Source organism: Protomyctophum parallelum, assembly GCF_964188405.1.
Source record: "Protomyctophum parallelum genome assembly, chromosome: 19".
NCBI lineage: Eukaryota > Metazoa > Chordata > Actinopteri > Myctophiformes > Myctophidae > Protomyctophum > Protomyctophum parallelum.
This window is the reverse complement of record NC_139717.1, coordinates 30,247,559-30,263,900: the sequence shown is the minus strand read 5'-3', so window position 1 is coordinate 30,263,900 and position 16,342 is coordinate 30,247,559. Positions and strand designations below refer to the sequence as shown.

The 16,342-nt window shown below is 42.8% G+C and overlaps 1 protein-coding gene across 1 annotated transcript in view; it reads left to right on the top strand.

Moving 5' to 3' along the window:
• dcbld1 (discoidin, CUB and LCCL domain containing 1) overlaps nt 1-10,443 on the top strand; it is a 35,865-nt gene extending 25,422 nt beyond the window's left edge. The window contains exons 9-16 of the mRNA XM_083790372.1: nt 3,030-3,142; nt 4,722-4,869; nt 4,995-5,090; nt 5,685-5,786; nt 5,917-6,001; nt 6,109-6,155; nt 6,258-6,377; nt 7,150-10,443. Coding sequence (XP_083646498.1) covers nt 3,030-3,142; nt 4,722-4,869; nt 4,995-5,090; nt 5,685-5,786; nt 5,917-6,001; nt 6,109-6,155; nt 6,258-6,377; nt 7,150-7,736 — 1,298 coding nt within the window. The 3' untranslated portion in view covers nt 7,737-10,443. The remainder of the gene's footprint in view (nt 1-3,029; nt 3,143-4,721; nt 4,870-4,994; nt 5,091-5,684; nt 5,787-5,916; nt 6,002-6,108; nt 6,156-6,257; nt 6,378-7,149) is intronic.
• Nucleotides 10,444-16,342: the final 5,899 nt, after the last annotated feature.

Below are 16,342 nucleotides of genomic sequence, written 5' to 3'. Positions count from 1 at the left end.
CTACTGCAAGTAATCCCAGACACGGTTTCGGTGCTTTGAGGTCGAAATTGATTTTCAAACATGACCAGAATTTGACATAATGACTGTGTAAATGGTCTACTCATAATTCCATATAATGTGACATGATGACACGTTAGCGCTTTGACAGTCTGTCTCCATGGTGATTAGTCTGCTTTTTGCTGACTTTATGACTCTTCACCCAGCTCTCAACATTCCTGTAGTGGACCAGAGGACAAAGTCAATTCAAACTCTATCTGCTGCTTTTAGTTCTGTTCCCTGTGCTATTACTAGCACGTCTTTTATTTATTATTAGTTATTACGTTTTTCGTTGCCACTATCGCAAAAAAAAGCTTTCTCAAGGTGGGACGATGTTGGGTCTCTGCTCTATATCTCTGCTGTGCTGTTGAGAAGAAACCACCTAACTCCAAAATGTAATTTTTTTCAGGAAATGAAGAAAAACATTTTTTTTAAACAAAGCAATACTGCCTCATCAAAGTTGCTATTGCGACTTTATATATTGTCAATTACTTGCTTGAGATGGGGAGAAGTGGTGGAGTTGGCTGCTTTAGCAGACAGTTTGATGGTCCAATGGAGTTAAGAGGTTTTGTCCGAAGCGCTTTTCACTACTTTCATTTGTTATTTTTTTCTAACCAACACACAGATGTAAAGGGTGTTCAATAGCACAGGTTTTTGCAAAACAATTAAAAACCTCAAGAATGGAGTTGGGAGGGGGCACGGTGGCACAGTTGGTAGTGCTGTCGCCTCACAGCTAGAAGGTCCTGGGTTCGATTCCCGCTGTGGGCGTGTTCTCGCCTCCACGTCATCAGTGTCCATATCCGAGGTTGGTGAAAGGGCCTTTCTGTGTTGAGTTTGCATGTTCTCCCCGTGTCCCTTAGGGTAGGTAGTACCTCACACAAAACATGCAGTAATCCTGGTCTCTAAACTACCTCCCCCTGGCCAACCTGATGGAGGGGAAAGGAACTGGATGGAATGTCGTGTTCCTTCCACGCGCTACGTCCAGCCGGGGAAACTCCCTCCTTGGACTCATCATGCATAGAAGGAAGCATGAGGTCAGTCCGCTGCCCTCCCCAGGTTGGCAGAGGAAGTGTAGCGCCCAGGATTACATTAGATAATTGACACTGGGTGAAAAAATGGGTTGCAAAATCGTGGGATAAAGATGTATAGTAAAATAAATAAAGTTGGGTTGGTTTCCTCCTTACAGCAACGAATGTAAAGTGTGTTGAGATAACTTGTGATTTAGTACAATTATAAAATGTAGTTGAATTGAACTTTTCAATCAAGCATATCGATGTGATTGGTTGCCGGCTTGTGTGACTGAGAGCATAGATATTAAAATAAATAAATGCCTGCAGTTGGTTGGAGCCATGTGTGTTGATGGGAGGGCCAGTTGGTTGGAGCCATGTGTGTTGACGGGAGGGGACAGTTGGTTGGAGCCATGTGTGTTGATGGGAGGGGACAGTTGGTTGGAGCCATGTGTGTTGACGGGAGGGCCAGTTTGTTGGAGCCATGTGTGTTGATGGGAGGGCCAGTTGGTTGGAGCCATGTGTGTTGATGGGAGGGCCAGTTGGTTGGAGCCATGTGTGTTGACGGGAGGGGACAGTTGGTTGGAGCCATGTGTGTTGACGGGAGGGCCAGTTGGTTGGAGCCATGTGTGTTGACGGGAGGGGACAGTTGGTTGGAGCCATGTGTGTTGATGGGAGGGCCAGTTGGTTGGAGCCATGTGTGTTGACGGGAGGGCCAGTTGGTTGGAGCCATGTGTGTTGACGGGAGGGGACAGTTGGTTGGAGCCATGTGTGTTGATGGGAGGGCCAGTTGGTTGGAGCCATGTGTGTTGATGGGAGGGCCAGTTGGTTGGAGCCATGTGTGTTGATGGGAGGGCCAGTTTGTTGGAGCCATGTGTGTTGATGGGAGGGGACAGTTGGTTGGAGCCATGTGTGTTGACGGGAGGGCCAGTTTGTTGGAGCCATGTGTGTTGATGGGAGGGCCAGTTGGTTGGAGCCATGTGTGTTGATGGGAGGGCCAGTTGGTTGGAGCCATGTGTGTTGACGGGAGGGGACAGTTGGTTGGAGCCATGTGTGTTGACGGGAGGGGACAGTTGGTTGGAGCCATGTGTGTTGACGGGAGGGCCAGTTGGTTGGAGCCATGTGTGTTGACGGGAGGGGACAGTTGGTTGGAGCCATGTGTGTTGATGGGAGGGCCAGTTGGTTGGAGCCATGTGTGTTGATGGGAGGGCCAGTTGGTTGGAGCCATGTGTGTTGACGGGAGGGCCAGTTGGTTGGAGCCATGTGTGTTGACGGGAGGGGACAGTTGGTTGGAGCCATGTGTGTTGACGGGAGGGGACAGTTGGTTGGAGCCATGTGTGTTGACGGGAGGGGACAGTTGGTTGGAGCCATGTGTGTTGACGGGAGGGGACAGTTGGTTGGAGCCATGTGTGTTGACGGGAGGGCGTTGGAGCCATGTGTGTTAGGGTCAGTTGGTTGGAGCCATGTGTGTTGACGGGAGGGCGGAAGAATTTACACTGGTACGCCGGAAGAGTGGACGGCACACTACGTCACGCTGCCACTACTGGCCAATCACAGCGCATCTTTCCCCGGACTTATCAGACCCGAACATGTGCTCTGTGACACACACTCATGCTTCCGCGGGGCTTCACAAGGAATCTCGGGACCTTATTATGTCTATGACTGAGAGCATGTAGCCCGGATGTGTGGTGCTGGTTGTACTTTTTCATCATCACAGAGCAAGTTCAACACACATCTCAACGTTCAAATTAAAAAGCAGATAAACCTACTGTAGACCAGTGGTTCCCAAGAGATGTGCGATGAGACCAGGTGTGGCTTGGGATTTTTGGGAACACATCATTAATAATAGTAATAATAATAATAATAAATAATAATTGATTTGGTCATTCCTGTGCGGTATTTGTCACTATTTGTATATTTATATGAATCTTTATCCCATATACTGTATCAGTCTGGCTGAGCATGTTGTATTTAACTTCTTCTCAGGTATCATCACCATGGGTTCCTCATGGATGAAGACACATTATTACGTCAAAACGTACAGGATTGAGTTGAAAGAGAGGAGTCGCTGGAGAGTTTGGGCTCAAAATAACATTACGGTGAGCTCACTGCTCAATACTGCAATGTTACAATGTGTGTTGTTTGCCAGGTCAATGTTACAATGTGTGTTGTTTGCCAGGTCAATGTTACAATGTGTGTTGTTTGCCAGGTCAATGTTACAATATGTGTTGTTTGCCAGGTCAATGTTACAATGTGTGTTGTTTGCCAGGTCAATGTTACAATGTGTGTTGTTTCAATTTCCAATTCAATTTTATTATAGTGTCAAATCTCAAGACACTTTACAACCAACAAAGTTCCACCCAGAGCTCCCATTTAGGAAGAAACGTCAGGCAGAACCCGACTCTAGGGTGGGCGGTGGGGGGGGGGGGGGGGGGGGTAGAGGGAGAGAGAGAGAGATAGACAGGTGGGCTCCGTGGAGGGGTCTGGTCCACATCTGGTCGAGGTCGAGCTCTGTGAGGCCGGGTCCGGGTCACACTTCTAGTGGGCTCCATGAAGAGGCCTGATCCACGGTCACACTCGGCAGTCAGTTGGGGGTTAATATTAGAGTTCCACAGAACTGCGACGGGGAGGACGAAAAGAGACTCCGGGGAGAGATTCCCCGGATGTTGGATTAGTGGCAGGCCTTACTGGAGCCTATATAGTGTATATTACAAGTACTGCTGGGAGACAGACCCACACAACAATGTACAACCATGGTATCCAGCTAGACTTGGAGACAGGTCTAGCTATAGGCTTTGTCGTAGAGAAAGGTTTTCAACCTAGTCTTGAATGTGCAGAGCGTGTCAGCCCCACGGACCGAAGGTTCCATAGCTGAGGTGCCTGGGACCTAAACGCCCTGCCTCCTATAGTATAGTATGCAAGCATTTTTGCATACTGTAGACGCTGTTGACTGTTGTTTGCCAGGTCAATGTTACAATGTGTGTTGTTTGCCAGGTCAATTCCAAATTTAAAATTGCTGCAGGGACAACATGTACTGTGTCAATTCCAATTACACAAAGCACTAATTAAATGAGTTGATTAACAATTCTATTAAAAAAAAAAATCTACGTTTTTGTTTGCCATAGCAATGTTCAAAATTATAGTAAATAGATGCATATTTCAGTCTTAGGCCTGACTTACACGTGCACAACAGATTGATGTATAGCTGATGCATGAGACTTATTTACTGATGCAAGCTCACAATTCATTTCCAATGGGAGTCACATGGTTTGACACAACATTTTTGTTGTATGAGGGGGAGGGGGGCAGTCGAAACACAGCCGAAAGCCGTACAACAAAAATGTTGTGTCAAACCATGTGACTTCCATTGGAAATGCATTGACACTTACCCTTTGTTTACATCTAGCATGCATCAATGTTGTATGCTAGATCGAAAGGTGTGAGTGAGGCCTTATACCGCATAGTTCGACCATTACTAAACTTACTAACCCTATCTCTAACCCTAACCTAAACATAACCGCAAGCACGGGAGCAACGCATGTTCGCCAACCTTAATGCATGGTCGAACTAACGGGAGGTCGGACCATGGGAAAGTCCCCATATCATCAAGCTTTCTATGTCTCTCTCTCACATTCTTTCTCTCCCTCTCTTACTCTTACTCTCTCTTACCAACTTAAGGATTTTGAAGGAAACCAGGACAGTCTCCACCAAACAAGGAACAACTTCCATCCGTCTATTGTGGCGCGATATCTCCGCCTCATCCCTCTCTCCTGGGACCAGCACATTGCCATGAGGGTGGAGGTACTTGGTTGTACCAATGTCAGAGGTAACACAACATATAGTCATGCTCACGGTCAATGTAATTAGATTTTTGATACACTTGTGCATTGATTCCTCAACTTTGTTCGAGTAATGGACTTACCTGTGACCTCATGGCTCTTTTCCCATCAGCCAACGTGTCAACTCAGATGATGGTAGAGACGCAGCCAACCAAATCTAAGCCTACGTTAGCTGACACTCAACCTGGGCCCTTACATGTAGACATAGGTAGGTGTGTGGATGTATGTGTGTGTGTGTGTGTGTGTGTGTGTGTGTGTGTGTGTGTGTGTGTGTGTCTATTTCTGACCTGTGCAATTACATACAGTACAGTACAGTACAGTACACGTTTTAAAATGATGTCAGCGATCCAAATTGTGCATTAGCGTGTTTGAAGTATAGTATGTTAACGAACTATAACTAACACAACAGTGGTGTTTGGACATACATAGTCTGCCTGCTTTTCTATTGAGACATTAACCCATTTTGACCTGAGATCAGATTCTAAAAAATAGTCTAGTTCAAAAGTAGACATTTTGGTGCTTGCTATGGAAAGCAGCTTTCTTTGTTTTTGTAAAGTAAATGAGTTTGCTTGCACTTTTACTTTACTTCTGTAAGTGTTATTAACTCATTGACTACCAGCACTCGCCACCCCCTGTTCTCCTCTTGCCAGCCTTTTTCGTTATATCATATTTTCAAGGCTTGCTGCGTTTAGCATTTTTATTTTATTCATTTTTGTGGGATATACATAAATGGCGCAGGTGTTTGTAAACTTTGTTGAACTCCCTCTCACCCTCCACCCTACCCTCTGTCCTCTGTCATCAGTCAACATATCATCTCACCAGACGTTAGGAACTCAGCCAACCAAACCCAAGCCTCTGGTACCTGGCCAGGACACTCAACCAGTGCCCCTCCATGTAGACATAGGTACTGTGTGTGTGTGTGTGTGTGTGTGTGTGTGTGTGTGTGTGTGGTGTGTTTGTGTGTGTGTGTGTGCGCGCATGTTTGGCATAAGTGCATGTGTGTGTGCAATAGCAATCTCTTGTGTTTGTTACAGTGAAACTAGCCATCATCATCGTTCCCACGTTGCTGTCGGTGGTGCTGCTATTGACTGGAATCTGCCTGTTTAAAATGCTCCACAAGTACGTACACACACACACACACACACACATACACACACTAGTATACACACGACCCTCTGATCTGATTTATTTTCTCTTGTGTTTTTTATTTAATTTTTCTGCCTTAGGAAACAGAACAAGGATCATTCTTATGGTTCTTCTGAGGAGAAAACAGGTTGGAGAGAGATCTTTACTTTAACTACTTTTTAAGTCATTTTTGGGGCATTTTGTTCCTGTTAGGATAACACTGTTTCTTGTGTATTCTGTGTTGATCCAGGTTGCTGGAAACAGATCAAGCAACCATTTGCCAGGCACCAGTCAACAGAGTTCACCATCAGCTACAGCTCTGACAAAGAACCCATACACAAACTGGACATGGTTACCAGCAGCATGGCAGGTTAGGACCAGTAAACACATGCACGCACTACACACCACAAATAAATAGCAGGTGACAATGTGTTATTATGAACATGGAGACCGATTGTTTTTGTTGTGCGACACTGGACTGCAACTAAGTATACATCAGGCTTTAGTTGTCCATATACACCATATGGAGATTACTCACTCAACTAAATTACCGGTATAGTTAATGAAAACTAACAAACTAATGGAAACTAAAAGTGGAAAAAGAGAAGAAAATGTAAAAAAATTATCTGAACTAAATAAAAAAATGATAACTAACAAACTGAAATTATTGACAAAATGCCCTTCACTTAACTGAATATATATTTTACTCAACTTTTGTTGAGTTTTGATTGCACAATACACCTTGTTGAATCCTGCACAGTCTGACAAATAACACAAAGTATGAATAAAACTAATACAAACTCAACTAAAACTAATATAAACTAATACAAAACTAGCAAATCTACTCTAAAAAACTAATTAAAACTAACTGAATTAGGCCCAGGCCGTAGCGTAACGGTCTGGGCACCGGACTGGTAATCCAGTCGCAGTGTGCCGCGGGTTCGACTCCCGGACCCGACACGGCCTTTACTGCATGTCATCCCCCCATCTCTCTCCCGTTTCCTGTCAGCCTACTGTCTGTCCCTTCAAAAAATCAATAAAAGGCGTAAGCCGCAAAAAAATATCTTAAAAAAAAAAAAAAAAAAAAAAAAACTAACTGAATTAGAGAAAGAAATGTCAAAACTATTATAACCTTGTTCCAGAGTATCAGCAGCCTCTGATGATAGGCATGGGAACCATGTCCCGGAAAGGTTCCACATTCCGTCCCATGGATACGGACGCAAATGACGGCACCGACCGAGCGACACACTACGACTACCTCCAGACGGCCAACCAGTACGCCCTGCCTTTGACCAACCAGGAGCCAGAGTACGCCACGCCCATCATAGAGCGCCACGCCTTCCGCAAGGACAACTTCCTGCCCGATGCAGGAAGCTACAACGTCCCCGGGACGGTGGTCAGCAAAAGCCCCTCATTCCGAGCCTCGGAGGGAGCGTACAGGAAGCCTGGGTTGGGAGGTTCCAGAGGTTACCAGACGCCCCAGGTGAAGAAGACGGAGCGCTCGGGACAGAACTCGGCTGGGCTGTATGACTGTCCCAAGGCGTCTCAAAACCACACCCAGGGTGAGAGGCTTGACCCCAGGCATGCAGACTACCAACAGCCCCAGGCCAAACCGTCGGTCATGGACAGTTATTCCTCGCCCAGGGATTGTGTCAGGAAAAGCCCAGTCTCTGCCCCCGCCGTGGGGCTACACAGGCCAGATCCGGAGGGGGGCTATGGAGGAACCTGACTGTGGACTGAACCAAAATCTGAGATACAATGCACATCATTCTCAGCATGAGGATTTAACAGAATGGCAAAAGTGGTCATTGACATCTGGGATGTACGGTAATCATCCAGTTGAGACAATCTTGACTCACCAGTGGAGTACTGCTGTCTGGATGTTTGAGTCATCAATACCTGAAGACCAAGTCATCGCTGATCTATTTATCATACTGAAAGGACCATGGTGGAGGACCAAACCCAACTGTGATTGAGACATTGGCCTTTTTTGGTGCTTTGTTTCAAAGAATGCCTACATCTCAGAGGAACTACAAATGAGTTGCAAAGGCAAATTTTGTTTAAAAAAAATATTTATTCTTTTGGGATCGCTTGTGGAGACCTTTTTTTGTACATTTTGATAGCTGTGTTCATTAGGAGCTAGTGCCTTCAACTCAGATTTGGGTCCAACCTCATAAACTTAGTTTAAGACTGATTTAGACTGGTCTGAAGTTCTCAAAATGGACCAGTCTAATGTTGCTGCAGTATGTTAATATCATTGCAAACAAAAAACATTTTTATTTATTTTTTTCAAGCCAGAAGAGTCAGCCACCCTTCATCCAGTTTACTGACAATTCAATGTGTCTCCGATGATGTAGCTACTAGTAAATTATTTTTTTAGATAAAGGGTATCTTTAGATGTATTTTGCATTGTCTGGATGACATTTGGATTCAAGTCTTGGTCTGTCTTGTGTGCCCCCGGAATTGTATGCAGATTTTAACTGAATTCTATACTGAATTTTAAATTCCTTCTTTTTGTCTGAGGGATGGCTCGTAGTCGTAACTCAGTCACCTCAGTCTTTAGCCACACTGTGAGCATGGCTGAATGGTAAGTGGCCACGCTGTGTACAATACTGTGACTCTCCCTTTACATTGCATTAACCATCCACCCCCAAACCCAGGGCCAGGCTAAGCGTAAACTTGGAAAATACATGTACATAACATGTCTAAATGAAAGAAAATGGTGCCCCCGTTGTTTCTGTTATTGCCCTGATGGAGAGGGACTTCTTTCAAACATCAGGGAAGATCACTTGTCAAATGTAGAGAACTGCTGTTGTGTTGAAGTTGGCGTTTTGTGTTTTCTAGCAGACTGTATTATTAGTTAGTAGTTACCCAGTGAAGCCAGTTCAGGACACGTGTGTGTGCGTGCGTGTGTGTGCGTGCGTGTGAATGTGAATAGGGGTCGCAGTGAAAGGACTTGGTGTCCAAACAGTCACAATAAAGGCTTTGTCCTCTACTGCAGGTGGCTTTCATGCCCAAGCTTTCATTTCTCTTCTTTTTCTTTCTCTCTGAGCTGGAGTGACATCACTTTTAATTCAGTCAGTTCAGAACATAGGAACCAGTGATAACCATTCTTTTCCAGTTGTTTGCATGGAAGTTGCATATACTGTAAGAGCCTTTTGCAGGAAGAAATTTAATTTGTTCAAATGATTCACTACAAAACACAATGACTACTACAAAGATACACTCCAGTTTAAACTGATCTGAACTAGTTTATTTTGTTTAATTCTACATACACTCAAATATATCTGTTTACTTAATTGTTAATTTGGTTCCATTTCTACACTCAGAGTGATGGAGGTTATTGAAATGAAGATGTTTGAAACCACTACTGTACATACAGTAGTTTGATATGTTTGCATTGGTCTGTGGAGAGATGTGTCCCCTCACCACCTGCTGGGTTTGTCCCCCATGCTGTCATGGTTGTAGACTGTTTCCTAGACAAGACATTCAATACATTTCTAAAAACACTAATAGCTTCAGAGTAACCATAGTCATGTAAACACTTTGTCTGAATATCTTAATCAGAGTATGGTCGTAATTAGGATAAGCTTGATAATTGGGATGGCCATTTTTACGAAGCCCAAATGAAATCCTCTCCCAATTTTATTTTATTTTTCTTTTCTTTTTTCTTGCCTGAATTAGGCTGGATCGCACTTGATCACAACCTTGTCTGGAACGCTTCTGCACACACGATAAACTCTGATGTTGTGACTAACCTAAACCAAACAGCTTTTACTGAACAATGGCATTACTGTCAAAATAACTACTTTTGTACAGCCGGTACCAAAAATGATACAGGGAAGAGATCTGTGCAAAACCACGATCCCACCACACAAAATAACCCCTCTTGACGGTGTGGCAAATTAACTCAGGATATCTTTCCATATCTTGCCATGAGTCCAACCGTATGCTTAATTTGTACTCCATCATACAGTGGTGTTGCTCATGAGAAAATAGCAGATTTACAAGCTCACAACGCATTACACACACCATTGTACAATGACGTGTAAATCAGGGTTTAGTGAGGCATTGCTGCTTTATACTCAGGACAGGAAGACTGGATATTGTTTCTGTGAAATGTTCTTTGGGAGATTTGTTTGTTTTTAGTTTTTTTTTCTTTTTTTGGGGGGGGGGGTTTAAGTGGTGTATATTATGAGTCATATAATTATGTGATGTTAGAGGTTTGATTGTGTTTTCAATTGTTTGAATGCAACTGCTTCACATACCTCCGTGAATTCAATCATTATTGTCTGCAGATTCTGCTGTGATTCTAGTGGCTACCATGCAAAGTGTCGAGTCATGCGTGTCTGAGTGTGTGCGCGTGCGTGCGTGCACTGCTGTTGTGTCTAAACTGAGCCTTGAATAAAAGCTACTGCCAGCAGCAGCTGACCACCTGTGTGTGTGTGTGTGTGTGTGTGTGCGCGCTTGAAAATGCATCTCAGCAGTTATGAAAGGTGGACGTCTCTGACCTCAACATTCCAGTCATTCCAAAACTGACTCCCTCTGCAGTCACTTGCACCTGATTTAGAATTTGTCATACGACAGTGTTGCTCACCAAAGATGGCTGCTGGCCTACAACATCTAAACATATTCTGTACCAGGGACCCCATACAAGATTTGTGTTGTTAAAACATTTAAAACTATATATTTTCCTAAGATTATTATTATATATTTTTGAGGGGTGCCAGCCCCTCCTATACACAGATTTTATAGGTGATTTTACATCACCATTACATCACCTAAGCAACATGAATTAGACTTTAATATATTAGCGCCCCTCATTTCACACAGGTGTGATTTTTTTAATAGCAGATCTTGTAAATTGCCTAGTTTCTTCTTTTGGGCTTGTTTTCATAGAACTGGTCACTTATTTCTGTCAGGAATCTGGCAACACTGGCTCTCCTCACTCTCCCTGCAGCCATTGCAGACCATCAGCTAACTTCCATCCACGTTCACTCCATGAGAACCCAGTCAAATAGCTCTGATGAAGTAAAATAAAGTGATGCAAATAAAAGGAACTTACTCTTCTAGCAAGAGAGGCAATGTCCTCCATTTGAGGAATATATAGTGACAGTGTGGGGTTTTATAGAAAAAGAAATCACACCAGTTACAATCAACATAGCAACAAGCAACTAGATGCTATCTGCATCTAAGTTTTAACAAGCTCCATTGACAGGCCATTTATGACAGATGATCTGATTGTATTCAACCACGGTACACTCGCCACTATTGCAACTGTACGGACGGCTTGTTTCTATGCGTTTCTGTCTTTGTGTGCCGTTTACGTGTTGATTTTATGAATCGGGAGTCAAAACAGATGTAATTTCTCCCTATTTAGTTATGGCAATTAACCCTCAACACAGAGGTACCGTATCAGAGTTGGTTCTGTTGTACCATGGTGGTGGCTCACCTTTCCAGTGGGGAATCCATCCTACTACTCCAGGCAGACAGGCAGGTAGACAGGCAGACATAACCAGAGGGGCATCGTTCCCAATAAATACCTCCCGAGTTTCTACTCACAAATAAACAAATATAGAGCTATAGAAAACCACAAGAAAGTTTGAGTACGCACACATTTCTCAGTTCTCAGGAGGATATAAAGTTGACGTTTTCTGTCTGTCTGTCTGGGGCGATAGTGGGAACTGTATGAGATACATCTGATACAAGTGGAGGCTTTCCCACATACCTTTTGTAGAATTAGGAAGTCACATGCGGCAGCACCCACTTTCTTACACACACACACACACACACACACACACACAGTCAGTTTGTGCACTGGGGAATGTGACAGTGTGGTGTCAGTGGGGGGCAGCAGCTGATTCTCATGACTGCCACCTCCCCCTTCCTCTCCTCCCCTGACCTCACGTGTGCGTTAGCATACAAGCCATCATGAATGAGTTGGATTGTAGAATTGTAATAAAGGGCAGGGCATCAAACATTTGAGTTGTAAAATGCTTTACAACTGGAAATAGCCAATGAACAAGCTCACAACATGACTGTCATGACATCACATTGCGCCACATTGTGAGCTTGTACATTGGCTATTTTCAAATAAAGTATAAATAAAATAATGGTTAAAATGGTTAAATTGATCCTGATGTTTCTGAGGACGCCCTACCATTTGGACCCTTTGAGAACCACTAATATATATTCAATAATATTTGCAATGATTAAACTATTGTATCTTTGAAAACATTGTATTCATTCTGAATGAAATGTTTTCAATAGGGAGGGGTTTACCAGGCTAGTCATTTTCACCTGTTTCTTTTGAGCGTGTGTGTTCATTAATGATCTGGTAATGTTTAATTTATCATATCCAGAAGCGTGTGTAGGACGGTGTCGGGTTTGTACCTGCATGTCAGATGATCTAAGGCTGCATAATAGGTTCATATCTGGGGGTTAAAAGATCTGAGATAAAGCAATGAGTCAACCTTACTTTAAAAGTAATAAAAACCCTTAACCACTTGATGGTTTCAGTATTCTCAACCTTATCTTCGTATGATGGCACAATTTCTCCATCTACTTGGTCTGTGACTCAGAGGAGGGCTGTAGACAGTTCAGAAACCTATGATGTCACTGGTAGGCAGGGGTAGTCAGGGGGTGTGGTGGTACTTTTCGGAGTGGGAGAGAGCAGTTCAGATTATCACAACTAGCAGTTCAACCAGAATTTCCTTTTATTTTATATATCAAGTGCATTTGCCGTTCTCACTTTGGACTGTTACATTATAACAATTAGGCTATGGCTATAACATTTTCAGCTAGATTCTCAAATAGTGCTGTATTATGACCACAGCTTCTCTTTAGCTGAATTAAGTTTGAGAAATTATCACTTTACACTCATGGCATGCAGCATATCGATCAAATCAACGATCAATTACAGACTGAGCTGAAATGCATTGCATTCTGTTTCGTTTTAGTGATAATTGATGACTTAAATTGAATCCAACTACTTCCATTTCATATATTTACTGCATAGAGGTTTGAATTCCTTTGTCCTGTCTTCAATTAAAACATAAATGGAGGACAGGGCCCCAGAGCAGCGGTTCCCAACCTTTTGTGGACGAGGGCACACACGACCTTGAAGGTGTTTGTGTGTGCGTTTTAAGAGCATTTTTATTTTAATACTCAATTGATTGTGTTCCGGCTTGGATCAATAGAACAAACATATTATACTTTAAGTTCCTATTTATCTATCACAATGAAAACAAATTTCTCAAGGTATTAAAGTAAATGTGTTTATTTATTTTTATCATTAAAATCTTGGAGTTTGGCCAATTATTTGGGGCCCACTTCCAATGTCCCACAAGTTGAGAATGTCTGGCCTAGTTCACATGGTGAGATTTTCCAGTTTAACTGTAAACAGGTACAGTAAATGTTTCCTTTCTGCCACCTGGTGGTCAGTAGCAGACATTATACACATATATGGTATGTAGTGATTAATAGCGTAATTTAGTGATTAATTATCATGAACTGAAGATTAATTCAATTATATATATCACCAGTTAATACAGATCAGTCTAATACATTCTGAAGGATTTTAAATTCTTCACTGAGGCAGGGTCATAGATCATCCAGCAATATACAAAAGACAAACAATTTATTTCTAATCAAGGAAGTTTATTAACTAAAACTCACACCCGTGTGAAGTGATCATACATCTTATCGTACATCGTGATACATCATCTCATTCCGGTCAATCAGAATTTGCATCCTCACCTTCATTATCAGTGTTTGTGTTGCGCAACGTTTGTGTTTACCCGAACACTCACAATTGTCCATTCATTGTCAATGGCATTTAACGTTTGTGCAGGACAACATTTGAGCACATACACCAAAGGCTGGACATAGGAGGGGCTAGTGCCCCTCAAAAAATGCATATGCCATACGGCCATAGACGATATTAATGTTCTAATAGGCTACAGCCATAGAATATGTAATTTCTGCTGTGGTCCCTGATTAGAACTTTATGAGCTAAATATGGTATACTAATTGTGAGCTCCTATACAGAAAGAGAGAGAGATGGAGGTAGGTGAGAAAAGGAAAGAATAGACAGCCTAAAACAGTAGTGTAAAAGAGCCCTGTCAATAAGTTGATGAAAACAGGCCTAATGGTACAAAATCATCACAAAATCATTCATGAGGAGAGGCCAGCCCTCATTTGTAGACTACTATCCTAATCAATAAAAAAAAACAACATCTACCAATGTACCCCTCATCCCTCCTCTGCACATTCCCTACCTACATGTTCCACACCATAGCAGAACGCTGACCACATAATCACCGCCTGTCCAGTGTATAAACCACCTTCAGAGGCCCCTATTCCATGTCGGGCCTGAGATGAGGGCGTGGCTGTACGCTACTGAGCTGGACATCTGATGATGACACACGAAAGATGGTTTGGACATGTGCAGAGGAGGGGTACATTGGTAGGATGGACTTTAGTTTAGTATTCATTAGGACGGTATAGTACAGGTTGGGGCTGGTGGCAGTGACTCAGGAGGTACTAGGTGGTACTACTAGAGTGAAGCCTTCAGGGGCACTGGATGGTCACCATTGCCCCCTGACTCCCCCTGGCCTTTAGCAAGACACTGAACCCCTAACGGCTCCTGATGAGCAGGCTGGCGCCTTGCATTGGTTCCTCCACTGTCATTGGTTGAAACTTGAGAATGGGTGAATGTAACAGGCTTTGGATAAAGGCATAATGACAGATTGAAAGAAAGTTGTGAGCAGATCTTGCACTCTATTCTCTTTATTCAGACCGCAGCCATCTTGCCAGCAAGGTGATACCTAGGTGACACTTCCCATAGAGAGCCCATTCATCCAAACAGAAAAGTCCTCTCTAATTATATTAAACACCGTCAAAATCACCAACATTGCAGTAGGGAATGCTTGAATTATCCTCTTTCAATCTGTAAAGTTTTTGTTTAACCCATTCTGAACGGGAACCCATTTTGGTGTTGGCATCATGTCGTGCTTTAGCTATTTAAAAATAGCAGATCTACAAGCTCATATCGCGTGGCGAGTGGCGCGATACGAGCTTGTAGGTCTGCTATTTTTGAAAATTTGAAGAACGACTGACATTTTTAGAATCTGATCTCAGGTCAGAATGGGTTAATAAAAATCCACCGTAGACATTTTATGAGCTACTTCCTGTCAAGAAATTCCTTGCAGATGATTCTTTTCTAAGTATCATAGTATGGAAGCGCTCGTTATCAGTAAAGCAACCTCCTGCTGCCTCCTGCATTATGTGCACATTCAAAACAGGTGGTATGCATGGGCCGTTGAGTGATAGTCAACAACATGTAGGCCTACATGCAGTAAAAACAACATGCACACACAATGTGGCTTTAAAAAGAAACCAACCTTTTATTACGATCATAGAATTACTGCTACATGGCTAACATGAATATTTGTACAAAAATGCAGTAAAAATAGCATGATTCCTTTCATGTAGTCAAGAAAGGTTGTTGTAGTACAGGTAGATTGTACACAAAACAAGTTATACACATTCCCTACATGTTCCAACATCACAGTATCAGTGCTCTCCTCTCAAACCAATGTGTATTGATTGTGGAAATACAGAGCAGTATTAAAATAAAATAAAAACAGGAGTCATGAAATGAAAGACCTACTAATTCTTCTGTTTCTGTAGTTGACAATGTGAACGGAACACTACATACTAGTAAAGGTCCAGGTCCATTTGGTTGTACATTCTCAGAGTTACACATGAATAAATTAACACTATATTATTTTATATAGTATTTTCTTTACTGCATCAGATGCAGTGGCCATTCTGATATAAGTTCTCTAAGGCTTTAATTTAGGTACAACTGCAATACATTTTCATAGTTATTCATTCAACTTGTACAGCTTTCCTCTCCACATGGTCATAGGACCCTCACTCTATTGTAAAGGTTTTCTCTTAGAAAACAAAAAAATCACACCCGTGTGAACTGAGTGTTGCAACTCCCCTCTCCCCCTGCCTCTCTCTTTGTGTCTCTCTCTCTCTCTCTCTCTCTCTGTAATTACGCCACTTTTGCCCCTTTTGCCCACTTTTGGTACTCTAAACATAGTCACCTAGGTTAGGACGGACATTGCTGTTCTTTGGAGTGGTTGCACCACTCAAAAACATTGTCAAATGTCTAAAGAGTCATGTGGCTGTCGGATAAGGCTGGCTCATCACTGCATGGGAAAGTAACTCATTTGACTTGAATCATGTCAAAATGCTAATGAATGTGTACATGAACCTGCGAATAGGTCTTCTACAGTAAATCGAACAGATGATAACAAATAA